This window comes from Portunus trituberculatus, chromosome 25 (genome assembly GCF_017591435.1).
Source record: "Portunus trituberculatus isolate SZX2019 chromosome 25, ASM1759143v1, whole genome shotgun sequence".
Lineage (NCBI taxonomy): Eukaryota > Metazoa > Arthropoda > Malacostraca > Decapoda > Portunidae > Portunus > Portunus trituberculatus.
Genome location: NC_059279.1, coordinates 5262989 through 5290000, shown reverse-complemented (window position 1 = coordinate 5290000; position 27012 = coordinate 5262989). Strand labels below are relative to the sequence as shown.

Here is a 27012-nt window from a genome sequence, read left to right as displayed (position 1 = left end):
AAATGTTGGAAAGTAGCGACCTAGTAGCAGTGATCCCCAGCGTGGGGAAAGATAAGGCAAGAAGCACTTAATGTTTTGACAGGTGTTTGCTGCCTCTAATTCATAGTTCAAGTGATCAGATATCATGTGAATGCAAATGTGTCTTCCCTTACCAAAACAGGCTGCAGAGGAAACACTGTTGCTTAACTCACTTTATTAACCTGCGGGATCTTTCTATAAAACAACAATTAATTCTCCATGCAGTCCCCACAGGCACAGAAGGTTAGTAGTTATCACATAAATACACATTTATACTTGGTCCTTTCAAACCTCTTTGCAGATTTCTTACACTCCACATAGAATAAACACTGCATTGCAAATTATACTGCAACAACCAAACACATAACAGGAAATGAACAGATCCTTCAATGGGCAGGCAGCAGAGTAATGGTGAGGCTCTCAGGGATAGCGGTATTGGTGCTGCAGGACGAGGCAGTGCAGCACCTTGCCACACAGACCAGTCAGCAGGATCCACAGTGGCAGCAGCACATGATAGGAGGAGATGCTGGCACTGGGATTCTCCAGCTTGAGGCAGAGGGCCACCATGAAGGCCATCTTGAGCACCACCACCGACAGCGGCCACACCCTCTGTAGCAGGCTGGCGGCGCGCTGCCTCACTGTGCGGTGATGGGTGTTGCCAGTCCCCGACACAGCCGCCCGCAGCTCGTTGATCATGTGGATGCTGATGTACACCAATAAAATTGCATCATAGAACCACATGGGGAAAAACACAATGAACCAGTTCCACTTGGTCCGCTTGTCCAGGCGCAGGGCCAGCAGGATGAGGAACACCAGCAGAAGGAACCAGGTGAAGAGAGCTCGGTGCAGCATCGCCATGGCTGTCCTCTTCAACACTTCACTCACACTATTTTTCTATCTGGCAGCACCTCTGGCCCACCACAGAAGTCTTTTGTCTTGATCTAGAAGTGCTGTCCTTGCTGTTGTGAACATTCCATGCAGTCCTTTCTTCTCATGTCATGCAATACATATTTGAACAAAGCTTCTCATGGTGATAATTAAATCTATGAATTCATGAATTCTTCAAGTAATTACACAAAATACACAGTTAATTTTTAGTAGTCAGTAAATGCAATAATTAACTCAATGTCTCTGAGATCACATAAAAGTCAAGCCACTCCATAACCATCTAGTGATGAAGAAGCCACTGCCCAATACTCTTCTAGGGTTACAGGAGACGGGAGATAGTGGTTCAGGCTCTCCACTTGCGTGAGAGTACAATCCTACTGCAGTGCTTGTCCTCCCGCTTGTCCCAGGAAGTGAGACCAGTCCGGGTGTACCTTGCTGCTCCCACATTCACACTCTGGGAATGCAGTCATCACTTAATTGACACAAGTTTTCATTTATATTCCATAATATTAGTGTTATCAGTATATAGCTGAAGGAATATTGTAGACATCTTGAATAGTTATTTGAGGAGAAAACAAAATTAAGGACTGCAAAGAACTTTGCATTACCAAAATGAACCACAAATAAGAATTAACTGAGTCACAGCAAAAATAGTGAAGTATTTAAGATAGTGAAGAAAAAATGAGTTCAGTGATTCCAGATGTATGAACACAAAATGGCATCAGACTTCCACCCTGCACAGACTCAACATACCAGCAAGGCCTGAGACCCTCCCCATGCACAGACAAACCTGACCCCGACCCCACCTGAAGGGCCGAGCAGTGACTCATGAGGAGGGTGAGATCTTGCGGGGTAAGCCAAGCCCCACATCCCTCCAGCACTACCTCCTCCAGAACTGGCAGGTGTTTCTCCAATCGGAAGAATGGGGAGGCTAGCACCACCACTCGGTTCTGAGGAGATAACAATAACTTGGAACAACTTCATGGCTTTACTGCTATATATCAAACTAACTATTAGGGAACAGCAAAACAAAAAAGTTACATGAAAGTAAAAAGCTCAAAACTATTGGCAATGTCAATTTAATAAAAAAAAAAAAAAACAAGAACACAAACTTGAGGCAAGTTGAAAAGTGCTGAGCCACAGAGAGAAAGCTTCTTGAGAGAGGCAGGGAGGGTGGAGAATTTGGTGGTTGAAGCATCAATGTAGCAGCGATGGAGGTTGAGTTCCTGAAGGTGTGGACAGCGGCGCTTCAAGCTTGTGAGGAATGCCTCCGAGATACACTTGGAGCCTGAGGAGCAATCAAGCTCTTCAGCAAATGATCATCTTTGACACTTCTTCAAATGCTGCTGCAGGAGTTAAGATAAGGCTACAATAGTACAAACACTCATCTTAATCAGCACAGACAAGGCTTCCTAATTAGATTATCCAAGAGAATAATTTTCAGCATTATCAATAATAAAATTAACAAACTCTGGAATTCCCTACCTGCTTCTTTATTTCCTATATCCTATGACTGGATCTCTTTTAAGAGGGAGGTTTCAAGATACTCAGCCTCTGGTCCTGGCCAACGTTTTTGTCTTTGTATGAGCCCGGCACCTTAGTACACTTTATTTTACTGTATTTTTGCTGCCCTTGGAAATGTCCTTCCTACATAAGAATATATATATATATATATATATATATATATATATATATATATATATATATATATATATATATATACACACAGGCAAACCCCGCTTAACGAAGGGGTTACGTTCCTGAAAACCCCTTCGTTAAGCGAACCAATTATAACAAGTTTAGCCCCTGACTTGAGCTTCCATTGAGAGTAAACAAAGCGAGAGTGCATCATTGTAAAGTAAAAGTTTTAATGTAAGAAAAAATTATGAAGTTAAACATTTAAGCAGTTTAATTTAAGATTAAGTCATTATAATGTACACTAATGTATGTATGTAAGTAACTTTATAAGGTTGATGATCTTAAATTTATAAAGGGAGGGAGAAAGGAGCGGGAAATACGCTAGCTGGCAACCTGTGGAATGTAAACAAAGGGCGCATCATTGTACCACATACAAAACTATAGTCTGACCAGCCTTAATTTACGGCCGTGGGGGGCCGAGCGTCTCTGTACAGTGTTGCCATGTTTTCACTACTGTTCTGTTACTCTCTCTCTATCTCTGCTTACCTTTGATTCTTTAGTAAGTCATTTATAATTGTATATATATATATATATATATATATATATATATATATATATATATATATATATATATATATAGGTGGCACGAGGTCAGTCACGTCGCCACCACAATGTGTCAAGGCCACCAGCTGGGTGTGGAAGAGTTGCCGCTCGCAAGTGAATAATGCTTTTTTTTTCACTTAGGTATTGGCATATACCTACTATTTTGTAAAAATAGAAACTACACATTAGCTTGGCTTACGAATTATGAATGCGATTATGCCTCACCCTTGAAATTACTGTAAAAGCCAGTAAATGTGAGCATTTTATCTTATAATTATAGCAACATCTGGTACTACAAGGTGAGGCTATTCGGCCTGGCCAGGCTGGGTTCATCAGTATTGCCGCCACTCACAAGACTTCTACTATTTTTTTTTTACTTTGGATAATAGATTATTTCTTTTTTCCATGCTCATTATCTTATATCTGTAACGCTGATATTATTACACATCCTAAACATACGCAAAGTACCATTATAAGTTACTACAGTTGATATCAGCAACACTGTTGAATATGTATGCCATGTTTGTATGGTACTATATAGTTTTTTATGCATATGATGGTTACTGTTGATTCAGCCATCTATATACACAAGTCAAAATTTTATACATCTGAATTGATGGTATTTGCGATGCCTTGTACACCAATAAGTTCCATTTCACATCGCATTTTTTGGAAACGTGGCAGCACTGTAGAGCTACCCTCGCCCCACCACGGCCGTAAATTAAGCCCGGTCAGACTATAATGTACTACATTTCCACTTTATCCATTGCAGAGTCACGAGTTCAGGTGGTTCCTTTAGCTTGCAAGGAAGATATGATCTCACCAGCCTTCTTAATAGAGTCTGCTGACTTGAAAATGGTAGACACTAGATGGAGTCAAGCCATGGTGGGAAGCAATGCTATTAGTTTTCTCGCCTCTCTCGTGTCTGTGAATAATATCCAGCTTCACTTCGAGAGTAAAAGACTTCCTGGTCTTCTTAGCAACGCTAGGAGACATTGCAGGGTGTTTTGGTGGCATGTAGAGTGAGGGAAGACAAGCTGCTGCTGACGCTGTTACTGTTTTGAACTAGGGGAGTGAGTGGTGCGCGTTTTGTCCACGAGAGGCGCTGGTGTATTCAAAAGCCTGCCGGCTTGCATGATACAGCGAGACTTTCAAACTTGGAAAAAATTACCTGGATAAAATTTCGTTAAAACGAGTTTGGTGTTCGTTAAACGAGCAGATGGTAGTAAAATTAAACCTTCATTGTAGCAAAATTTCGTTGTGTGAACCTTCGTTAAGCGGGGGTTGCCTGTATATAAATATAAATATACATATACACACATATATATATATATATATATATATATATATATATATATATATATATATATATATATATATATATATATATATATATATATATATACAGTAAGTCCCTGAATTTAGCGAAATCCAGCTTAGCGAAACCCTTATTTAGCAATGTCTGGAAAAAGGCCAAGCCCTCAAGTTTAGCGATTTTCTCTCATATTTAGCGAATGTACTGTGCTACACTGTCCCGCCTCTAGCTCGCTCTGAGCCAATCGCATGTCTGTTTGGCCGTGATGTCAGCCCCACAGTGCCTCCGGCATTCCCCCCTCGACACTTGAGCTATTGTGTGTGTTAATCCAGTGTATGAACTCATTTTTTGTTCTCCCATCCTCGCTGTTTAGCGAGTTTCGCTATCACTATGGCCTCCACTAGTGGTTCGGGGGGTGCGATGTTGCAGCTGTAAATGGGGACTTTGGGTGGACAAAAGACTGATTGGTATTTTTCCCTATTTAAAGTAGTATTCAAATTTGGCGAAATTCCAATTTAGCGATGGTTTCGGCAGACTAATAGGATCGCTAAATGTGGGGTCTTACTGTATATATATATATATATATATATATATATATATATATATATATATATATATATATATATATATATATATATATATATATATATATAAGACATAAACAAAACAAGCCAATGTTTAGAATTAGTGCTTGGTCCCCTATTAACAAAATCTATCTATCTATATAAAAGGCCAGCAATCTCACCTGTATAGGCAAACACTTATACATAGGCACTTCATTCATATTGTTAGTCTTGTTGGCTGCAGTGGCTTGTGGAAAGGGAGAGCCTCATGGACAACCATACAACATCCTAAGAGCTTATGGCTAGCAGAGCTGAACAAAAGGAATGAAAAATTTATCAATAAAAATAAGCCACACACATCTAGCTGTGGCAAGAATAATTTTTCAAGAGCCATCTTGCCTTTAGGGTGCAATCTGCTGCTGGGCCGCACAAAGCCGGTGATGGTGATGGTGAGGGTGTGTGGGCCCAGAAACTTAACAAATTTGTGCAGGAACTGAAGGCTGAGGGGCGCCCTTCCAAAATCCACATGCCTCCACAGGGAAAGGTCACCCACCAGTCTTGCCAGTCGGGGGTGAATCCTGCCAATCAGATTTCTTACCTAGATGGTTGGGCTACAGAAAATACTGAGTTCCATGCTTTCATAATTATAATAATTTTAGGATTACTTCCAAAAGCAATAATCACAAACACTTAACAACACAAAACCTGAAATACAACACTGAAACAATAATAAATAAATAAATAATTAATCATTTTTTGCCTTAACTTAACTCAACATTTGTGGTTTACCTACTCCCAAACAAGTGTCAAATCTACTCCCATACCAAAAAAAAAAAACACGGAATTACCTTGATACAAAACGTCTCGCCATGGAACCATTACGTACACTTTGATACAAAACCACCGATCGCCAGACAACAAAGGACACAATTTGCCAAACAAGTGTCAGACCTACTCACCTGGCTATGTGGAAGAGGTCGACAGGACACAGGTAGCTGAACACCTGCAGCAACACGCTCTCTGGCAGCTCTAGCAGGCTCACACAGGACATGGTAAACCCGCCAAGAGCATAGTTAGTTCCTAGATCACTTGTCGGCAGGACTCCTCCAGACAGGACGCCGCTGAGGACTACGCCATCCCCGCTTGGCGAAGGACGAGTCAGCCTCCCAACAGCTCTAATGGAGGACATAAACAACTCGAGTTTGTACCGAGACTGACACTGAAGGAGAGTATGGTTGTGTGTTTATAAGCTGTTTTGTTGTTTATTTGGTAGTATAGAATAATGAAAAATTCTACCATGTCTAGAAAATATATATTTCAAACTTTGTTTAATGATTTTTAGCTTATGATGATATTTCAATTACTGTTTCCTGTAATGTTATATTTATGGTAATCATCATATAAGTGATGTTATTTTATCTTAAAACCTTAATTAAGTATCTTAGAAGTAACATTTTTATCTCAATATCACATTCATATATAAAGAGTAGGAAGCTGAGGTCACGGACACATTCAGTTTCGGACATGCGATAATAAAATAATAGAACTTAAAAATACAAGTGAATGTTTAAGTTTCCATGTAAAATAAAATACATAAATAGTAAAACACAATACATAAACATAAACACAAGAAAAATACATAAAATAGGTTTAAAAATAGAAAATATAGTTACTCAGTCAAACCAAAACCGAAGTCATATGATAAGTAAACCCAAATCCTACAGAGCCGAACAAATTGACGAGATTCGAACACATCCTCCATTGTTTACTTGGCCACGCTGAATTGGGGTGGCCTTATTTCACTCTCCTACAGGTCAGTCCAACATGACTCGTACTCCACCTGTCCCTCCTCTTGTCCTGGTGACCTGACGTGGTACCGGGGAATGAAGGGCGTGACCTGTAGAGTTCCCACCGTAGTCGTGATGTACCGGGCCACTGTCTAGTTCAGTGGTTCCATAACTTTTCGTGAGTGAGTTCCACTTGGACATACAGTCCCCACGTACCACCTGGTTTCTGAAAATTTAATCCCAGCAAGTATCAATTTATTCCCGAGTAGAACACACAAATAAACTAACAACAAGGAATACAACTCAATCTAATGCGAGGGATGCCCCTGTTTCTTCACCAGCTGATCGATGCCGGATTATCTTGTGTAAAGCAATAATAATTTTCCTGAGAAATAAATGAATTTAATTTAACCAAAAATTGCATATGATTCTGAAAGTGCTCATGTACCACCTGGAAGGCCTTTGCATACCACAGGTTAGGAACAACTGGTCTAGTCCACCCTCTGTACATGCCTCTGCCAGTCCTTTACCTCAGAGTTGACTGTTTAGTGCACACCCTTGAAATTTTTTTTTTATTTATTTACATAAGAGAGGAGGACTGGCCAAGGGCTACAAAGATATAAAGAAAAAAAGGCCCACTCATAGTCCATTTGTTTCTGTTCCTCAAGAGTTCACAGTGCTGTCCATTCAATACCTACATCAATAAATTTCCCATCTTTCAATATCTTGCGTATACTTATAGTATGGCTCATAGTCTACCTACATTAATAGGTCTGCTCTTTAACTCCTTCAATACTGAGATGCATTTTTACCTTGACTTTTGGGTATAATTAGATGATTTTATTTCCAGAAAGGGTCTATGAAAGACAGAAGATTAGTGACCAGAGTCTTCACTATCTTAATCCCCACATAAGTTTCTGAAGCTGTATAAAATCATCAAATAGTAACCAGAATGGATATTGAAATTTGTCATGGGAGTGAAGATGTTAATAGTGAGGCATATTCATACATATTCACCTTTCAATGTCTGTATATGACAATTGCATGCATCATATGAGGGGATCCATCCACAGTGCTGCAGACATGGACATTGTTGCTGCCTTCTCCACCTACGGGTCATGTGTGGAACGTGAGGCAGAGCTGCGGGAGGGAGTGCAGGGAGCCGTGAAGGACCTGGAGAAGACGTCATATGCAATCAGCACCACCCTGGAGAAGATACACAACACTCAGGGCATTCAGGTTGGTGTTGTCAGGATGAATTTCATGCATCTTATCTTTGTCATAAGTATATAAGCTTTGAAACTTTTTTTTTTTCTAGATTTTGAGCTTTTGTTTATGTAAATTTTTCATCTTGCAGTTGTCTTTGTTGGATGCAAAGTGTGAATTTATCAAAAGTTTGCTCCAACATTCCCCACTTTTTTCTATGAAAATTAAGAAAATGTGGCAATTTTTCATATAATTTTTTTTCCCACAAATGAATTCCTAAGCAGTTTGTTTTATGAGGATTTTACAATATTTTCCCTCAAAAGGACAATTAAAAAAGTGAGAGAACTCTATTTGTAGAACTTAATAAAATGACTGGAAAATTATAAGAAATATTTTTTTAAAGGCAATGTGATATTTATCCCCAAAAAATGTCAATAATGACTGATGTTTTTTTTTTCCCTTTCAGAATATAGATGCTATATGTACAGAGTGCCACCAGGAGCTGACAAAGGTGCCAGCCCTCTACCAGGCTCTGCAGGAAAAGGTGCCTCCAGGAGAGTTTTACCGCTACCATCATAACTTCCGTGGCACCACACACCGCCTGGTGGCCGCCACCTGCCTCATCACCTATCTGGAAGAGAACAGGTGTGCTGGAAATTGATGTTCTTTAATATTTGCAAAGTCCACTCTATGTTATCATATTTTGATTTGCATACCATATTATCTTCTAAATCTCAAGAAAACTTATTTTTTTATATCATAGACTTTCAAGCTTTCTTGTTGTATGATAGAAAAATTGAATATGAAAATATAGGTGCTATGTGTTAAGAAATATGCAAATTCATTAATAACCCCTTTGACATGAGAACATTTCCATAGATGTCATGACACAACAGTAGCATATACATGTATGATGACACCTACATAGATATCATGATACACCAGTAACATACTTAAACATGTATGATGACTCCTACACAGATGTCATATTCAAATTCTGTCTTGGTTGATGTTGAATGATCCTATATTCTGCCTTGGGTCTAGCTAAGGCTCCATATATTGTTCTTGAGGATGTATTGCTTTTTCCACCATCACTGTCCCCACCAATCACATAAATGAGCTATACCTTGCCCCATTCTCTATCCAGAAAGAAGAAGTCTCATTGGCATGGCCTACATTCTCTCCTCTTGCAGGCTACCTATGCATGAGGAGGTGGCCAAGTCCCTGGGCCTTTGTACTCATAGGGACCAAGGTTTTCATTTGGACCTGGAGGACTACCTGCAGGGCACCCTCAGCATCAGCCATGAACTCTCCAGACTGGCAATCAATTCTGTCACAGCAGGTAGGTTCTCTCCTGCTCCTGTGGGGGAAAGAGAGAGAAGCTACAAATCAATCCTTCCACTGTGATAGAAAACAATTAACAGCACTAGAAGTAATGTATGAAGTCAGTATTAGCATGTACAAGAAAGAAGGGAATGAAAAATAATAGATTTTAAAAATTTTACCCTATTTAAGGATCAGGATTTTTTATTTATTTATTTATTTATTTTTTGTTTTTATATTAGCCTATAGCACCTGTTGGCAGACTTGAAGAGTATATGTTCAGGTTCACCCATTATTGGCACAGGCAGTTTTATTTATAGTGGTACCCATATTAGGGCCCATTTCACCACCGAAGCACATCTTTGGTGTAACCACTTAGAATCTGGGTATCAGGGTGACCTGTAGGTAACTTTAAACCATTCAACAAATGGCATAGCTTCAAAGCGGTATGTGGTGGGATTTGAACCTACGTGTGGACGTCTGCTCAATCCCACGTTCCCACCTTATTCATTGCGCTACTGCTCTACAACAAGTGAAGATATCTCAGGATTATTAGTAATTAAGGAAATGTGTACTACCAAATAACAGTCAAGGAGTTAATGTACAATGAAACCTTGTTAAGTCAGAGTAATTAGTGGGAAACTTGATCCAACTTAACCAAAATCTGCTTATCTGAACTCAACACTGCATTTAAATTCCTTGACCCCAAAGTGTCTAGTAGGCCTCCTTGCAGCATGTGGTCTGTGTAGGCTGTGTTCTGCTATCCATTCATTCTTTCCTGGTCATATCATTTGTTGATATCCATTAAGGTTTTCATGCTGTATCTCATTTCTCTTGAGCTTGAAGGGGTCTGACTCAGTGAGGTTTTACTTTACTTGACAGCAGCATTGCTCTTTGTGTGCCTGTTGTCAAGGAAAGAGATGCATAAATAAGAATTGAAGATATAATGATGCCTTAAACATTTGGTAAAAGAAAAGTTAATTATCAATCATTTAAAAGATACTTGCTTGTCTTGAGGGAATTAGGGAAAAAAGAAAGGAAAGATAATATCAGATAGGAAATAAGAACAACACTTAAACCATTCTGATAAGTATTATTCACACTATTGTTTCACCCAACAGGAGACTACTCTCGGCCATTTCAAATAAGGCAATTCCTGCGTGACCTGCATGCTGCGTATTCCCTTCTGTTCCCTAAGAATGAGCTGCGGAAAAAGTTTGATGAATTGAAATACTCGCTGAAAAAGACGGAGGAAGTGGTGTACAATCTTTCCTTGCGGGGCCTGAAGCCTCAAGAAATGGAGACCTCTGGCTAATTCAGTTGTATTCCTTACTATGATTGATAACTATGTAAGATAATTTTATATGTATTGTTTCTCAATATTAATACTAGAATGAAATTTGTTATCTGAAGTGAATAAGTTATTAGTTTTCTTTGTATTTTGCTACTTTTGGGAGAGCTGTCCATCTCACAGACAGCAATGTTACATTCCTTCCCTCATGACTTGTTTCAAGTCTGAGGAAGAGAAGAATTTGAAATGATTTAAAATAACAGCAGAAAAAAATATTTGCGTTGTTTTCTATAAATGCTGTATTGACCTTTTGAGAATCTCTTGTGTCATGGTCTAGGGATATATTAAAAACATATTTTGTTGTTGTTCCAAGGGTCATTGGAGCTAATTTCACTACTCTAGATTAAGTAGGAGTGCTCTATTATCAGCTTGCCTTGATGGTGGTTAGTTTTGGAGATACATGTGCAGTAGAGATGGATGAAGTTACAGCTTGACACTCCTCAATTACTACATGCAACTAGTCTATTCTGTCCAAGGTATATTTAGTAGCTATAAGATAAAAAAAAAGTTGAGTTGCACCATAGCAAAATAATTGTGTGTGTGTGTGTGTGTGTGTGTGTGTGTGTGTGTGTGTGTGAGAGGAAGAGTGTAGAGTGTGAATTTGTTCAGTGGAGGATCAAATATCAACTGCACATTACTAAGTGTTCATAAACTGGATGAGGCTGAGGTGGTTGTAAATTTACCTCCCCCCATCTCTCTCTCTCTCTCTCTCTCTCTCTCTCTCTCTCTCTCTCTCTCTCTCTCTCTCTCTCTCTCTCTCTCTCTCTCTCTCTCTCTCTCTCTCTCTCTCATTACAGGTTCATTTGTGTTTTTTTTCTTTTTTTTAGAAAACTTGTTCATTATGCAATGTATTTAATTTGTATGAACTTATTTTACATGTTTATATGAAATGTAAGAAGTAAACCTGCATTCTATTTTATTTAATGTTACTTTTGTACTGAAATGTATGTAGCACTAAATATACCCCTACCCCATGTGTAGGGAAGCACAGTCTAGTCAATCACAATACATTGTGTCAACCATATTTTAGTTCATTGCTCTCTCTCCTTCATCAGATATTACTACAACTGAAATTTGTTCTATTCTTATGTCCTATCACTGGATAACCACAGTCAACACTTGTATAGCCTGCACTACATGTCTGAATAGTGTCAGCATCATCACTTTAAGCTTTAGTAATAATAGTGTTCAGTGTTGGAGTCATGGAAATGCCTTATTGAATCTGGTCCAAGTTAATTGTTGCATATACTGAGAGTCTCACATGTCATGATGTTTTTGTGTACTGCTGTATGTAAACCAACATCTACATCAGGTTTTGTCATTTACTTGTATGTCGTGTTCTGTATTTTAAAATAATTATTGTGAATTTTATCAGTCCACTCACTGCCTTGTTTTAGTTACAGTGTATCTATTTTTTTTTATTATTATATCTAATAATAAGGCATATGCCATGAAGTATTGCCTTAGCATTTGCCTCCATCCTAAGAGTTGCTAAAAGGTACCACAACTGTCATCTAGATAAACTATTGTGCACTGGTGCTTGTCAAGGTTCATACAACTAATTTCAAAGTAATGTGGTGTCTCATAGCTCTACCATAAGTTTCTTGTATAGTATTGATTATTACATCAATATATTTCAACCTATATGAAGGTAAATGATGTGCTGATAAAGTGGCTATTAAATTCTGGAAGTGCAGTGCACTAGAGAAACTGGAATATTGGCTTTGGAAACGGGTAAAATACCATATCAGATTCTCATATTTGCTAACTACAAACACACTGACATATGATCATAAAAATTGTTTGTAATAATCTCAATTTTTAACAAGTGACTGAAATGTGTGATTTATCTCAAAACTACTAAGTTTTAGTGAATAATACACCATTACAATTAAGTTGTTTTACATTATGAATTTCCTCCATATAAATTGTCAAGTATTTATGTAATGGGTAACTAAAAGTTGTATATAATTATGGAATAAAATGTGAAAATATGTATATTTTCTTATGACAGAGTTTCAGCACCTCAAAACTAAATCAGTTGGATCTCATAGATACAAAGGGTCATTATTATCATTGAACAAGTCTGGTAAAACTGCCTCATGATTTACCCATAAAGAAAAAAAATGTGGATTATCATTAAGTAGTTATTACTTTTTAATGAGAGGGGGGAAGGGGTGGAATTCAGAAGTGTCCATGTTTAAACGTCGCGCGTGGGAATGTTTTGGTGTGGCACGTGACCTGTGTTGCCTTTCCGCTGGTGTCCCATTCCTGTCTGTGTTTATGCCTCTCATCTCCTGCCAAGTCTTCTTAATACCCTTTCAGAGCCACCACAGTCAAAATCCCATGAAACAGTCCCCGTTTATGTAGGATATGGCAAGGTTGAAATGCGCTAAACCTGGCAATAGTGGTTGTCTGGTAAAAGGTTAAATAAAGGCAAGTCGGCGCCGCGAGGGGACGAGGGATTTAACTCGCGTGACGTCACAAGCAGCTGACGGAGGAAAACAAAAGGTAAGGAGTCGCAATAGCAAATTTTTCCTATTTTCGTCCCTAAAAACGCGTGATAAACAACGAACAACTGCTGCATTTCATTCCCCAGTGGGTATGTTAGTCTCGGGTTAAACTTTGCAGGCGTGATTCTCTTGCAGTTTGAATAAAAAGGACTTGTTTACACAGCTATCTGGCTTGACAACAAAGGCCGGAGTAGGGGGATGTCGCTGTATCGGGCTGCTTTTTATAGATAGCCCAAGTCTGCCCTCTGTTCACGTGGTTCAGGGAATACAACAAAGGCTGCAGGTGTATTTTTGCTGCGCCGTATACACCGTGCACTAAAGAAGCAGAGGTTTATTGAGTGTATGGTGCAGTAGGCAGTAGGAAGGCGGCGTGCAGGGAGGACTGACCGGGACACAAAGAACAGCCAGTTGTTTGTTTGTTTAGGGAGGAATCCAAGCTGGAGTTGTGAGAAATGGAAGACAGACACGTGTAAGATCACGGAGGAGTGTTTTGTTGCTGCGTGTGGTGTATTATTGATTAGATAAGGTTGTCACGGTTTGTCTCGGAGATAAGGAGGTGTAGGTGGAGTGTGCACTGGTCTACACGGACTAATGTTTCAAAGATTGCAGTGTATGTTTGGTGTCCTATTTGTTGTTTCCAGAGATGGGTCCTGCTGCACTGAGTTGCGACTTTGCCGCACCAAGAATTTTGAAGTCGCAAAGTCGCAGTTGCAATATTTGCATTAGATCCTGCAGCAAAGCCGCAAAGTCAGAGTCGCACCAGAAAAAAAAAAAAGCTTGCTTCCAGCTCTGGGTAGTTTAGGCGCCATGCCGCTGTAAAGTTTGTGTGCATCTTTTCAACATTGGTGTGTCTTGTTTCAGGTTACTATTTATTGATGTGCCTCTTTTTTTTTTTTTTTTTTTTTTTATAAACTTGCATTATACAAAACCATTAATCACTTCATTGTTTCTTGTAATCTCTCAGAGTGGAATGCAAATAAGAAGTGGAACAAGTGCAGTGAAGTTACAGAACATTTTTGAGTGAATTGAGGCCCTGAAGAGCTGCAATATTGACAATACTGCAGTATTATCTCATGGTGACTTGGGTGTGTGTGCGTAGCCCTTTGCTAGAGGAGGCTTTCCTTGGGACTGTGAGGCAGCAGAGCATGGCAGCATATGCTGACAAGTAGCACAGACTGAGGTAAAGGCAGGCAGTGCGGCAGCCACAGATTTCCTCTACTGTGCCCTGAGTGACGTCAAGATGGGAGGAGCTGTCAGCACTGGAGTGGACAACGATGACCTTGTGGATAACCTCAAGGCTGCTAACTACATTGTTACCCCCCTCTTGGAGCGAGTCTTCCGTGCCGTGGACCGCGGGGATTACTTCACGGCAGAGAACAGGGAACAAGCCTACCGCGACAATGCATGGAAGAAGGGAAACCTGCACCTGTCTGCTCCATGTATATATGCAAAGGTCAGTGAAAAGACATGCTAAGATGAAGCTGATAAGAACAGATACTGGTAAGTCTTATTGGTAATACTAAATCTTGATTTTTTATATTTTTTTATTCCATTGATAAGGAGACCAGATAATTGCTTACAACTTCAATTTACTTTATTCTTGAAAATTTCCTGTTTCAAATAATCATATTTTTATTAATCTCTTACATAAAAAGCTTACACTTTACTCGCCACAATCTAAACTGGCTGATTGGGTACAGTCGCCTGTTTGATGGCTAGTCTTCCACTGTTCACCTCTGTTACACTCAATGCAGTCCAAACTAGCCATCTAGGTGTGGCCATGGGCTCCACACTTCAGCGGCCTATTTTCTAACCTGGAGTCCTTATCTCTCTGTCTCTCTTTCTCTCTTAACAACTCACTCACATAGTGATAATTTACCTTAGATTGGCTGTGAAGATGGCCATATGGCAAGCTTGAAGGAGGAGAAATGTTCATAGTGAGACTGCATGTGAGGACACGTTAGGACTGACTGGTGAGTCAGGTCAGGTGGAAGTAACATCAAGGTCGCACTCCCCTGCTCATATGCTATATTTAGGATCAGGGAAACTTGTACATATATAGAAAACACCTTGATTTTTAGCACACTAGTGATATGGAACAAAAGTTAGAATGATTTCGAAAATACACTAATTTATATAGAAACAGCAAAAGGAAGACAAAGACAGAGGGTAAGGAGGTGGAGTAGAGTTGGAGAAAGAAGGCAAGCCTGTGATCTATGGAGACCAGGCAATAGTGGGGCAATCCCAGTGAAGCCCATGGCCACACCTAGATGGCTAGTTTGGACTGCATTGAGTGTAACAGAGGTGAATTTCATTCCCCTGGACTCCCCAGTGACATGCTAACTCTTGTATGTGAACATTTGAAAATTAAAGTAAATATTTAGTCTCTCACCTTGGTGACTCCTGAGAATCCTTGTGGAATTCCAAAGTAAGGCTGGCTGTTGTCTATTAGTTTCTTAGCTCCACAAGTAGAGAAATCCCTTTGCTCTATTTTTGTCTACATTATTTTGGAAGGCATTTCAAATGACTGTTATTGGATTCATTATTATTAGTAGTACCGTATTTATTATCTGCATTTGTGACCTCATTCAGACCATAATTATTGCTGTATTTTGTGAGCTTTTATACATACTTATAGTATAAGTTAATAATGATGATATGTAATGACACAAGATGAACAATGTACTCCTACCAGGTGATGGAAGGTCTTCAGCTTGCCCCAGGCCACTCCTTCCTGAACCTGGGCTCTGGTACCGGCTACTTGTCCACCATGGCTGGTCTCATTGTTGGTGGGTCGCCATGGAAGTTTTTGTTCATCTTTGCCAACCTGTACAAAATGTAGTTTTAGTAGAAGTGAGAAGACATATGATACATTAATGCCAAGGAAGAGAAAAAAGATAGGTTATAATATGCACTCACACTATGAAGAAATTTGTTATAATCAAATGATTTACATCAAGGAAGGCATTAGCCTGTAATAAACTAATTTCCCCTTGACAGGTCCCACTGGGGTGAATCATGGGGTGGAGCTTCATGCTGATGTGCTCAAGTACAGCTTGGAGAGGCTAGAGAATTTCAAGAAGAATTCACCTGCCATCGATGCTTTCAACTTCTGTGAACCACAGTTTGTTCAAGGTTAATATTACTGGTATCTCTGTATATAAATAGTTGGGGATCAAGGAAGCCCCATCAATTAAAGCAAGTATTGGACAAATGGATGAATACATTCTTTTGAATAGAAAATTGTACATATACTTAGGCTCATGTTTCTCACCCCTATTCTGTCCACCTTTCTTATGCAAGAGTTAACCTGTGTTCCCAATTATTCATCCTTTTTGTCTGTAAAATTCTGGAACTCCCTGCCTGTTTCTGTATTTCCACTGTCTTATGACTGGTACTCTTTCAAGAGGGAAGTTTTAAGACTCAGCTTCTGATTTTGTCTGACACTTGTCTTTGTATGGGCATGTTGGTAGACCTTTTTTAATGTAATTTTTGTTTCCCTCGTCATTTCCTTCCTACAAAAAACAAAATAGGGAAAAAATAATGCTTATTCTTCCTTCCAGGCAACTGCTCATGTTTGCCTCCAGATGTTCGCTTGTACGACCGTGTGTACTGTGGCGCCTCATGTCCGGAGAGTAGAGAGGAGTATATGAAATCCCTCATCAAGGTGAGGAAAATGTGTGAGGAAAATGTGCTCTTCATCACAAATTACATTAAAGTTTGTCATGTATGTAACAAAAAATGTTCTTTCTATTTCTGTAAACTTGATTTTCAGCTCCTGGAGTTATATTCATTGGGGTGATGAGACCAAAGAGGTGTGCACAGAAATACTAATATAGCATGTTTTTGGCAGCCTGGAGGTGTGCTGGTTATGCCCATCAATGACCAGCTGGTGAAGATGACCCGTAGTGGACCCGACACCTGGGATATCGTGTCCCTTCTCCCCGTCTCTTTCTCCTCCTTAGTCATGCCGGACCCTAACCATCCCCCGGCCACTGTCATCCTACGTGAGTCACTGTCTACCTTCTGATTGGTAATACAGGCAACCTCCACTTAACGAAGGGGTTACGTTCTTAAAAAAACCTTCGTTAAGTGAACTTTCGTTAAACGAACCAATTATAACAAGTTTAACCCCTGACTTGAGCTTCCATTGAGAGTAAACAAAGCGAGAGTGCATTATAGTACAGTGAAAGGTTTAATGAAAGTAAAAATTATGAAGTTAAACATTAAAGCAATTTAATTTAAGACTAAGTCATTATAATGTACGCTAATGTATGTATGTAAGTAACTTTATAATGTTGATGATCTTAAATTTGTGAAGAGAGGGAGAGTGGAGTGGGAAATACGCTAGCTGGCAACCTGTGGAATGTAAACAAAGGGCGCATCATTGTATCACATACATAATTTATGTACCACATTTCCACAAGGCTTTCCATTTTATCCATTGCAGAATCATGAGTTCAGGTGGTTCTTTTAGCTTGCAAGGAAGATATGATCTCACCAGCCTTGACTTGAAAATGGTAGACAGTAGATGGAGTCAAGCCATGCTGGGAAGCAATGCTATTAGTTTTCTTGCCTCTCTCTCGTGTCTGTGAATAATATCCAGCTTCATTTCAAGAGTAAGAGACTTCCTGGTCTTTATAGCAATACTAGGTGACATTGCATGGCGTTTTAGTGGCATGTTGAGCGAGGGAAGATGAGCTGCTGCTGATGCTGTTATTGTTTTGAACTAGGTGCGTGTGTTGTCCATGAAAGGTGCTGGTGTATTCAAATGCCTGTCGGCTTGCGTGATACGGTGGGGCTTTCAAACTTGGAAAAAATTACCTAGATAAAATTTCGTTAAAGCAAGTCTGGTGTTCGTTAGACGAGCAGATGGTAGTAAAAGGAAACTTTCGTTGTAGTGAAACTTTGTTGTGTGAACCTTCGTTAAGCGGGGGTTGCCTGTATTTATTTTTACAATGTGAAAATTTAACCCCTTCCTCGGCAGAAACGAGTATACTCGTTGCCACTAAATGTTCCGTTTTCAGTTGTCGATGAGTATACTCGTCTAAAATTTTGCCTTAAAAAACCAGCTACAGACGTATATATTCGTTTTCTCTAAATGTTCTGTTTTCAGTCGTTGATGAGTATACTCGTCTAAAACTTGACCTTCAAAAACCAGCCACAGACATATATACTCGTCAATTCTGGGCCTTTCTAAGCCATTCTACGTGTGGAACGAGTATTCTCGTCAAATCGTACACCTGGCAATGACGACAGGGAGGAGCGGTGGGATTTCAAGGACGCTGTTACTAGACTTGCTCCGGCAACCACTATCATCACATGGGTGTTGTTTTCATCCACATTACCACTTATTTTTTGTACCCTTTTCAAATACTTTACACCCCAAATGTCTAGTTCTGAGGAAGATAGCTTGAATACTTCTGATGACACTGCCAGTTCATCAGACAATGAATATTTCTCGACAAGTGAGGAGGAGGAGGAGGAGGAGGGAGGTGAGGGGAGAGCTTGGAGTTTATAGGAAGACGAGTTAACTCGTATATGTTTTCAAAAGTATTTTCAAAATAAAAAGTTAACCACAAAAATGGGGAAAAATAGTAATTACAAGCTGTTTTCATAATCAGCATGAAAAATACTATATAGATCTAAAATAAAAAAAATTAGTCTGAAAAAGAAACGTTTTTAACTAAAAAATTGTTGGGGAAGGGGTTAAATAAATTTCTGGATTCAGTGCATCATCAAATCTTTAAATCATTCAATCAGCTTGTTCCATTCCACCATCTTCAATCACCATCTTTTCATCTCCAGGAATAGCAAATTATACAAAAGAGATGATAGAAATATTTCCCTCTCATATTCTGTATTTCTTTTCCGACAGCCTCCGTCAACTTGTTCTCAGACCTGCAGAATCTTTGCCGCCAGCAGATCCGTGCCATACTGCGTGCTAATATAGACATCGAGCGGCCGGATCTCTCCACTGCTGCCAACAAGCCTGTTGCCAAGCATCCCAGACCCCGTGACCGCAGGCGTGTGTGTGTTGGCCCCTACGTCACCATACCATTCTATGAGGCAGATGATGATGAGGATTCCCGCATGCTTTCTGATGACGACGATGGGGATGACCTTCACTTTGAGCAGAGGCACACAGCCCACCAGATCTCTACTTTCATCGAGCTCGCACGGGAGTTGGCTGGGCAGGGGAGGCGGGAGAGAGAGGACAGGAGGAATCAGGATGAGGAAGAAGAAGGGAGTAATGATGAGGAACTAGAGGAAGAGAATGAGGATGAAGATGATGAAGAGGAAGCCAGTAATTCAAAGACTAAGAAGATTTGCAGTAGTTCACACTCAGAGGATGTCCAGGAAGCCCAAAAGGAAGCAGAATCAAATAATGAGAACACTGATGGGGATGAAGATGTGGAGATGCCAACTCGGAGCTCCTTCCTCAAGAGTATGAAGACTGTTGTCCATGCTTCTGCTGCTGCTGCTGCTGCCACCTCCGCTGCCACCTCCTCCTCCTCCTCCTCCTCCACTTCCTCCTCTGCTGTTGTTGTGCACTCGGCCCCCATCCCAGTCCTGACCCCAACACCTGCCACGCCATCCAAGGCCAGTAAGAAACGCGAAAAATTTGATAGTGGAGTTGGTGACGAGATAGAGAATGGAAAAGGACCCAGCTCAGAGGAATCCGACTTTGGAGACGAACGTGACATGGACATAGATGACTCCTCTGACTCGGCCTATTCTGACAACTCTGCCCCGCGTCTCATGAACTACTTGCTGGATCCAGATGACCCGAACTGCCCCTGTGGCGGCAACTGTGGTGAATCCTTTAAGGAGAAGAAGGTTGCCAAACAAAAGAAAGGAGATGAAGATGAAGAGGAAGGTGAAGAGGCAGAGGGGAATGAGGAGGATGGGGAGAGTAAGGAAGAGGGGGCCACCTGTAAGAAAGCTTCTGCTACAGAAATATACTCTACTTACATGAAGGAGAAGATCAAACTGCTTCCACTCCCTCTGGCCCTTAAGCTGTACCTGAACTACAATCGAGAGTTATAAGTGTGGTGGGGGGGCCAGTGCTGGCACCCCACACCCCCCCCTGTGCCCAAGTCCCCAACATTCTGTGTTAACTGGGAACTGTGTCATAATAAGATGGCAGCAGGTGAGAGGCTGATGCATGCTTTATGAACAAGATTACTCATCAGTGGTCCTATAAAGTGTACAAACTCACAAAACTGTTATTCCTGCCACTGAACATGTCCTACTCGCATGACCGTTCCACACACCACACGCTACAAGAGGCACACACCAGCCTTGGGGATGCTCACACACCACACACTGCAAGCATACTCAAGATGGAAATAATAAAATGAAGAGTGACAAGGGTATGGACTAGTGTCTTTCCATTTGTCAAGTTGCTCGCTGGCATGTTTGGCCGTTTGCATTCCGCACAGATGCAGGTGACTGAGCACATGTTCGTGAAGCAGCAGTTAGTGTATAAAGATATATATAAATGAATATATATATAAATATATATTATAATATAGATGGTTGCAGTGTTATATAGGAGTTTGGCAGATTTATATTGACAGAAATGTCTTATTTATTGAATCTGTAGTCATGCCAAGTGTTATCGTAACACTGGAACACAGTACACAGTGTATGGCCGTGTTGTGAATCCATGCTAGCTGGAAATGTACCTAACTTATTGTATATGATATGTGTATGGCAATTTTTGTTCACAATTTTCTTTATCTATATACAGTTATACAATTTTGCATCTATATTTCTTAGTCTGGGCTTTTATATGATAAGAAGCCTGACTGATTGAGGAAGTAAATGTATTGGTTGGCCAGAGGGTGAGTGGAGACTGAAGCAGCAGATGGGAGGTGACAGTGGAGTGAAGGTGCTGGATCTTGTGGTGATGTGCAAAGAATGGAGATTATATGGAAGTCAGTTGGAGGTGCAGGAATTTGTGATGATGTGGTAGAGAATTGGAGACTAAGGGAACTTGTGATGATGTGGTAGAGAATTGAAGACTAAGGGAATTTGTGATGGTATAGAGGAAATGTGTTGAAGTAGAGGTTTTCTGATGATGTGGGAGAAAAATGGGGACTAGATGATTTTTTGGTGATGTGGAAGGTGAGTGGAAATTGAGAGATGTTACGATGTTAGAGTCATTTACTCAAAGAGTATCTTTGCAATATAACAGGATGGCATTATCTGTCAAGTTCAACACTATATTTGTATGTAATGATAAACTTGTAGGTGTAAGAGCAAATAGTTACTTCAGGACCAAAGCTTTGCAGAGACATGGAAAAAAAAAGAAAAATTAAAAAAGAAAAATATTCCTGTGAGTTGACTGTTATTGATATGTCACAGTGTTGATACCAAGTGAATATTGCCACATGAGTTATTTCAATACTGTATTGTTAACAGATACTTTTTGGTACAATTAATTGATTTGTTTGCATTTTGAGATAGATATACAGTATTGGAATTTTCATTTGCTGTGAAAGAAAAATATTTATCTCCATATTTTGCCAATGCTGGAAGCTTAGCTTTGATCCATAATGAATTAATAAATTTTACAAAGTCTTCATGAGTGTGTCTTGTCTTTGTCAGAACTAGTGGCATGTATCAGTGAAGATAGTGAAGTAAAGCAATTGCCATGGATAAATTTAACCCCTTCATTACTGGGACACATTTTTATCTTGAAATTTGTGTATGATTAGTTCATATTATTGACATTAGGAAGGGTTTAGGGAGGTCAGAAGATTAATGGCCACAGTTTTCACTATTTCAATCTCCCCACATAAGTTTATGAAGCTATATGAAATCATCAAATATTAAGCAAAATGAACATGGAAATGCGTCGTGGTACTTAAAGGGTTAAGATAAGGAGACACAACCATTGTACTACATACAAGCAAAAGAATGATGGATCAGAATGTGCATGAAAGGAGATGAGGAAAGCTAGAAGAACTCACCACACCGACCAGGGCCTTGGCTTCACCCGAGACAACATGGCAAATTACTGACGATAGGTGAGACACGCCCTGCATTGATGTCTTGGTGTCTTTAATATTATAAATACACAAATGTCTAAATTTATTATTATTACATATATTCGTGGAACATTTACAGCATGAGAGAGAGAGAGAGAAAGAGAGAGAGAAGCAAACATTTACCCTTCCCCGGACTTCACAACTCACACTCTCTCTCTCTCTCCATTTACCTTGCAGCTTGGAGATTCTCATCCTCGCCACCCTGACCTTTCAATATTGGGTAGAGGCAAATTTTTTCCGGCTTGAGTCTAGATGTGTTTCCTCATTCACTCCTTTTCCCCACACCCCAATCTCTCTCTCTCTCTCTCTCTCTCTCTCTCTCTCTCTCTCTCTCTCTCTCTCTCACATCATGCATATTTGAACCGTCTGCTTGAGTCTCGCTATGCTTAACTAATATATTATGCATTGTTTCAGTATACCCGACCTTGGTTTTCGTTTTCTCTCGCGTGTGCATACCGGACGAAATTCTCTCTCTCTCTCTCTCATCGGTTTGCATACGAATGCGTCTCTCTCTAGTTTTTTCTCAGATTCTTTCCTCCACGGTCATCTTTTTTTTCTCTTCCTCTTTCTTCTCTTTCTCTCGTTTAATATTTATGAAATGACTGTTTGCCTCTTCATTCAATATAACTACTACTACTACTACTACTACTACTACTACTACTACTACTACTACTACTACTACTACTACTACTACTACAAGCCTGCTAGCTGTACAACTTTATATCGATGTGAGCGAGGATGTGGCTGAAAATATGTCACCTCAAGGAGTGTAATTCACCACCACGGTCGTCTGCTGGTCACCCAGTCAGTCTTCCCCATTACGGAGTGTGTGTGTGTGTGTGTGTGTGTGTGTGTGTGTGTGTGTGTGTGTGTGTGTAGTAGAGAGAGAGAGAGAGAGAGAGAGAGAGAGAGAGAGAGAGAGAGAGAGAGAGAGAGAGAGAGAGAGAGAGAGAGAGAGAGAGAGAGAGAGAGAGAGAGTTTAAAAGTAACAAAATAGACCATGAAGAAAAGCTTATACGTAAATAGAAACAAGGCTGGAGTGGGAAATAAATAAAAAGCCAGGCTGAGAGAAGAGATGTGGCTTGCTTTACAGGTCACGCTTTTTCACCAATGATATCTCCCTATCAATTTCCCTCGAGTGGACATGTAACCTCAGTTAAAAATAAGGGTAGGGAAGGAATTAACCCCTTCAATTACCGAGAAACATTTTTTACCATGATTTTTGGATATGATTAGACGATTTTATTTGCATTAGGAAGGGTTTACGGACGTCAAAACATTAACCCCTTCAGTATTGGGACGCATTTGTGCCTTGAGTTTTGGGGTAGGATCAGACCATTTTATTTTCATTAGAAAGGGTCTATGAAGATCAGAAGATTAATTGCCAGAATCTTCACTATTTTAATCCCACACAAGTTTCTGAAGCTGTATAAAATCACCAAATAGTAACCAGAATAAATATAAAAACGCGTCCTGTTACTGAAGGGGTTAATGGCCAGAGTCTTTACTGTTTTAATTCCCACATAAGTTTCTGAAGCTGTACAAAATCACCAAATACTAACCAGAATTAATACGATAACGCGGCGCGGTACTGAAGAGGTTAATGCTGCTTCATCAGGTAGGGAGGGAGCTGTCTGTATATAAGCCACGTGCCTGGGGACTCGAAGCACCTATAATCACATCGTTAATTAGCGTGAAGGTGAAGTGGCAACGTGAACCTCGTGAAATCATTGCTGATAATTCTCACGTTATTAAAATTTCGCTGTGGCTGGCGTACCCGTTGGAGTTAGAGGCGCTTTTCTCACTTAATTAAAGAGTTCTGAGTTACTTTCTCCTACTTTCGCCGTTTGCTGGGAGTAATCAAGCGAGTGGTGGTGGTGGTGGTGGTGGTGGTCGTGGTGGTGGTGGTGGAGAGGAAAAGTAAGTGAGCAGTCGTGGTCAGAAGTGAAATAGTAACATGCTGTCCTCTTTCACACTGAGTTTTCGCCATAAGAACATAAACGTAGAGAGAGAGAGAGAAGAGAGAGAGAGAGAGAGAGAGAGAGAGAGAGAGAGAGAGAGAGAGAGAATAAAACAAAATACAAACTGGGTTAAATAAATGAACTAGGAAACGGATGGAAAAGGAGGAAGAGGAGGAGGAGGAGGAGGAGGAGGAGAGAACGAGGTAGGAAGGAGAGAAAATGAAGGAGGGAGAGCAAGATGAACACACGCCACTAGTAGATAATCTAAAAACATGAAAGCAGAACGAGTGAGGGAGACGAGACGCGAAGGATGGAGACGGATGACAGTGAAGGAAGGGAGCAGGATCAGGATCAGCTAACAGAAAATGAGGAACAGAAATAAGACAAGGCAGTAACGAGGACGAGGACGCGGAAGAGGACGACGAATAGGAGGAAGAGAAAGAGGAGGAAGAAGAGTTAATTCCCTCAGGACATAATGACAACTCGGACGTCCACGCACGCACAGGAAGAGAAAAGGGGGAAACGAGGAAGACTGAGGGGAAAAATGGAGATGAAGAACACGAGGCATCAACCCAAGAGTAATATAGGAAGCGGGAGGAGGAGAGGGGAGGGACGCAGCGAGGAGGACATGGGCAGGAGAGATTAAAACAGCTCTTCGTGAGATTGAGCAGTTGAGGGGACTTGGCGCAGTGGAAGGGTGAGGGGAGGCAGCACGAGGAAGGAAGAGCCACGGGAGAGACGAGAGAAGAGAGACGAGAGAGAGAGAGAGGGAGGACCTACAAGGGTAAGCAAACGAGGTTAATAGTATAAATGTGTACGAAGCAGGAGCAAGAAGAGGACAAGGGAGACAAGCAGAAGAGGGAGAAAGCAATCATATTATTAGGAGACGGTGAAGAGCATTGCTTGGGGTGATGATGAGTTGTTGAAGGGTTGGATTCATTATATTACTGCTGGGAACCTGGTCTGTGTGTGTGTGTGTGTGTGTGTGTGTGTGTGTGTGTGTGTGTGTGTGTGTGTGAGAGAGAGAGAGAGAGAGAGAGAGAGAGAGAGAGAGAGAGAGAGAGAGAGAGGTGGGGGGGGTTCGATATCTTCGTCACAAGGTTCACGAAAAAAGTTCCTTACATTTCCTCAAGACTATTCGCGTTCTTTTCCTGTGGGTGTTTGGTTGCCGCTGATTAGAGAGACAGCGTGCACAGTCCGCGCCTCGCTGTCTGACGGCGGCTTGGCGCTTAAAGATGCACGTGGCGAGAACACAAATCTTTTCCTGGATGCATCGCTGGCCGCGTCTTGGCCTTGTTTCTAAAGATGTAGTTACTTTACTCTTTTTTCTTTCGATAAACAATAAAAAAAAAAAGCTGCGCAGAAATTGAATTAAGCGTCAGTAAAGTAATGCATGTTAGTGTTGGCGATGGACTTGAGTGTGTGTCGTCAGGTTTAACAAAGAGATAACTAATGGAAATGTGTTGCTGTGTTTGGATTTACGTAACATGTGACAAGCAACAACCTGAGTAACAACCTACGCATCATTATTCTTGGCTAGTTGGTGAGAGCGTGCCAGTGACTCGAGGTGATAGCCGAGCACCAACAGGAACTGCTCGTAGTGACGCAAAAACAGCCAGTCCCTGATGCGCCGGCCAGACTCACTCTCCGTCTTTAGGTTCGACTCTTCCTCTTCGCTCAGAAACTCTAGCGGCCTTCCCCCCTCGGCGGCGTCCGGAGCGTCCTCCTGCAGGAGTGACGAGTCCCGGTGAGGTGTGTGTAGCAGGAAGTGGGTCAGGGAGCAGTGGACGCCCCCCAGGTACACGTGGATCGGTCCTAGGTACTGAGAGGCACCGTCTTCCTGCCATTCCGGTAGCAGCACCTCCACGGCTCTCTGAAGACGCCCCAGCCACCTGAGGGCCTCGTGCAGGCGGGTGAGGGAGGTGCCTTCCTGCAGCACAGGCACTTGGGGGAAGGCCGCAAGCTTTCAGTCTTCCATGAGCAGGTCGGTCTCCTCGTAAGTCTGTCCTGCAGGGAAGGCCGCCGCAGTAGCTGTCTCGCGCAGACTTAAGGCGTGTGAGTGTGCTCGCGCGCTGTTGACGAGTGCCGTGTTCAGCAATCCCTGAGAGCTGGCGGAGGGCGGCGCTGGGGGGCAAGAGGAGTAAGGGGTGTAGAGAGCGGCCGGGAGCGATGGCAGGGAGTCACCAGGGAGCCAGAGAAGCAATGTTACAATTAAGTAATCCATTACCAGCAATATCAAATTAATACCATTCTTACGAGGAACATTTTCAGGATGCACGTCGATGAGAGACTCATTTTGCAAGTTCGTACTCCCGGAACAAGCAATAACGAGTGTTCCTTTCACTCACATGACCCCGCCACCCTCCCTGCCAGGCCAGCCCAGCCCAGCCACCCTTCCCAGGATTCCACTGATTGGCACACGTGTTTGAGGTGCGCTGCGGGGTTGTTTGGCAATAAGGAAAAATGCAGGAAGCAGTCAATACGGCAGATGAGTCCCCACCACTTCGAGTTTCACTGATAAGAAGGAACGGTAGGAATAGATATATCAAATCCAAAACGCAGGAGATGGGACAGGAATGAGAGCAGGAGGAGGAAGAGCGAGAACGCGAAGGTGTAAGGGAAAAACGAGGTAAGAATGAGGGGAGATGAGAGAAAGGAAGTGAGGGTGAAGGGTGAGAGATAAATAGGGTGTCAGGTATGGAGGTGTTGGATGGTGGCCGCGTCTTACCTGATCCATTACTGACGACTGAAGGCAAACTCACACCTGCTAAAGCAAATAGGTAAAGC

At 41.2% G+C, this 27012-nt stretch overlaps 5 protein-coding genes across 15 annotated transcripts in view; 2 read left to right on the top strand and 3 right to left on the bottom strand.

Moving 5' to 3' along the window:
• The window catches only part of LOC123508996 (transmembrane protein 117-like), a 112708-nt gene extending 112670 nt beyond the window's left edge, over positions 1-38 (bottom strand). For all 3 annotated transcript variants that reach the window (XR_006676080.1, XM_045263112.1, XM_045263113.1), the window contains exon 1: positions 1-38. This exon is cut by the window's left edge and continues 986 nt beyond it. The gene's annotated coding sequence lies outside the window, so the exon portion shown is untranslated.
• A 140-nt stretch (positions 39-178) lies between these two features.
• On the bottom strand, positions 179-876 carry LOC123509000 (transmembrane protein 60-like). The gene has a single exon (XM_045263127.1). It carries the CDS (start codon positions 874-876, stop codon positions 439-441), a length of 438 nt encoding a protein of 145 aa, XP_045119062.1. The 3' UTR covers positions 179-438.
• Positions 179-6251, bottom strand: LOC123508998 (F-box/LRR-repeat protein 12-like). Of its 3 annotated transcripts, none has more exons than XM_045263120.1 (5): positions 5985-6243; positions 5425-5603; positions 2019-2194; positions 1713-1856; positions 179-1360 (listed from the first exon to the last, which is right to left on the bottom strand). In XM_045263120.1, the coding sequence occupies exons 1-5, from the start codon at positions 6212-6214 to the stop codon at positions 1250-1252; spliced, it is 840 nt and encodes a 279-aa protein (XP_045119055.1). In that variant the 5' UTR covers positions 6215-6243; the 3' UTR covers positions 179-1249. The 3 variants fall into 3 exon arrangements, with proteins under 3 accessions (XP_045119055.1, XP_045119056.1, XP_045119057.1); XM_045263121.1 differs by having other exon boundaries at positions 1219-1360; positions 1660-1856; positions 5985-6246; XM_045263122.1 differs by lacking the exon at positions 2019-2194 and having other exon boundaries at positions 1219-1360; positions 1660-1856; positions 5985-6251.
• A 459-nt stretch (positions 6252-6710) lies between these two features.
• LOC123508999 (translin-like) lies at positions 6711-12688 on the top strand. Of its 3 annotated transcripts, none has more exons than XM_045263123.1 (5): positions 6711-6838; positions 7886-8051; positions 8485-8663; positions 9212-9360; positions 10463-12688. In XM_045263123.1, the coding sequence occupies exons 2-5, from the start codon at positions 7896-7898 to the stop codon at positions 10654-10656; spliced, it is 678 nt and encodes a 225-aa protein (XP_045119058.1). In that variant the 5' UTR covers positions 6711-6838; positions 7886-7895; the 3' UTR covers positions 10657-12688. The 3 variants fall into 3 exon arrangements, with proteins under 3 accessions (XP_045119058.1, XP_045119059.1, XP_045119061.1); XM_045263124.1 differs by lacking the exon at positions 6711-6838 and adding an exon at positions 6849-6990; XM_045263126.1 differs by lacking the exon at positions 6711-6838 and adding an exon at positions 6857-6994.
• Positions 12689-13053: 365 nt separating this feature from the next.
• LOC123508997 (protein-L-isoaspartate O-methyltransferase domain-containing protein 1-like) lies at positions 13054-21794 on the top strand. 5 transcript variants are annotated; one of them, XM_045263114.1, is made up of 7 exons: positions 13054-13203; positions 14170-14658; positions 15901-15994; positions 16206-16340; positions 16769-16872; positions 17059-17212; positions 19084-21794. In XM_045263114.1, exons 2-7 carry the CDS (start codon positions 14446-14448, stop codon positions 20253-20255), a joined length of 1872 nt encoding a protein of 623 aa, XP_045119049.1. In that variant the 5' UTR covers positions 13054-13203; positions 14170-14445; the 3' UTR covers positions 20256-21794. The 5 variants fall into 5 exon arrangements, with proteins under 5 accessions (XP_045119049.1, XP_045119052.1, XP_045119054.1 ...); XM_045263117.1 differs by lacking the exon at positions 13054-13203 and adding an exon at positions 13318-13488; XM_045263119.1 differs by lacking the exon at positions 13054-13203 and adding an exon at positions 13318-13534.
• The last annotated feature ends 5218 nt before the right edge of the window (positions 21795-27012 follow it).

What these genes read in the sequence shown, in the direction of transcription:
- LOC123509000 (XM_045263127.1), bottom strand. Translation starts at nt 876, where the DNA reads ATGGCGATGCTGCACCGAGCTCTCTTCACCTGGTTCCTTCTGCTGGTG.
- LOC123508998 (XM_045263120.1), bottom strand. Translation starts at nt 6,214, where the DNA reads ATGTCCTCCATTAGAGCTGTTGGGAGGCTGACTCGTCCTTCGCCAAGC. An exon ending in GACCTCTTCCACATAGCCAG is followed by an intron (nt 5,604 to 5,984) that starts GTGAGTAGGTCT and finishes TCTGATTGGCAG; the next exon opens with GATTCACCCCCGACTGGCAA. An exon ending in CAGCAGATTGCACCCTAAAG is followed by an intron (nt 2,195 to 5,424) that starts GCAAGATGGCTC and finishes ATTGCTCCTCAG; the next exon opens with GCTCCAAGTGTATCTCGGAG.
- LOC123508999 (XM_045263123.1), top strand. Translation starts at nt 7,896, where the DNA reads ATGGACATTGTTGCTGCCTTCTCCACCTACGGGTCATGTGTGGAACGT. An exon ending in ACCTATCTGGAAGAGAACAG is followed by an intron (nt 8,664 to 9,211) that starts GTGTGCTGGAAA and finishes CTCCTCTTGCAG; the next exon opens with GCTACCTATGCATGAGGAGG. An exon ending in AATCAATTCTGTCACAGCAG is followed by an intron (nt 9,361 to 10,462) that starts GTAGGTTCTCTC and finishes TTCACCCAACAG; the next exon opens with GAGACTACTCTCGGCCATTT.
- LOC123508997 (XM_045263114.1), top strand. Translation starts at nt 14,446, where the DNA reads ATGGGAGGAGCTGTCAGCACTGGAGTGGACAACGATGACCTTGTGGAT. An exon ending in ATATGAAATCCCTCATCAAG is followed by an intron (nt 16,873 to 17,058) that starts GTGAGGAAAATG and finishes TGTTTTTGGCAG; the next exon opens with CCTGGAGGTGTGCTGGTTAT. An exon ending in CCCGGCCACTGTCATCCTAC is followed by an intron (nt 17,213 to 19,083) that starts GTGAGTCACTGT and finishes CTTTTCCGACAG; the next exon opens with CCTCCGTCAACTTGTTCTCA.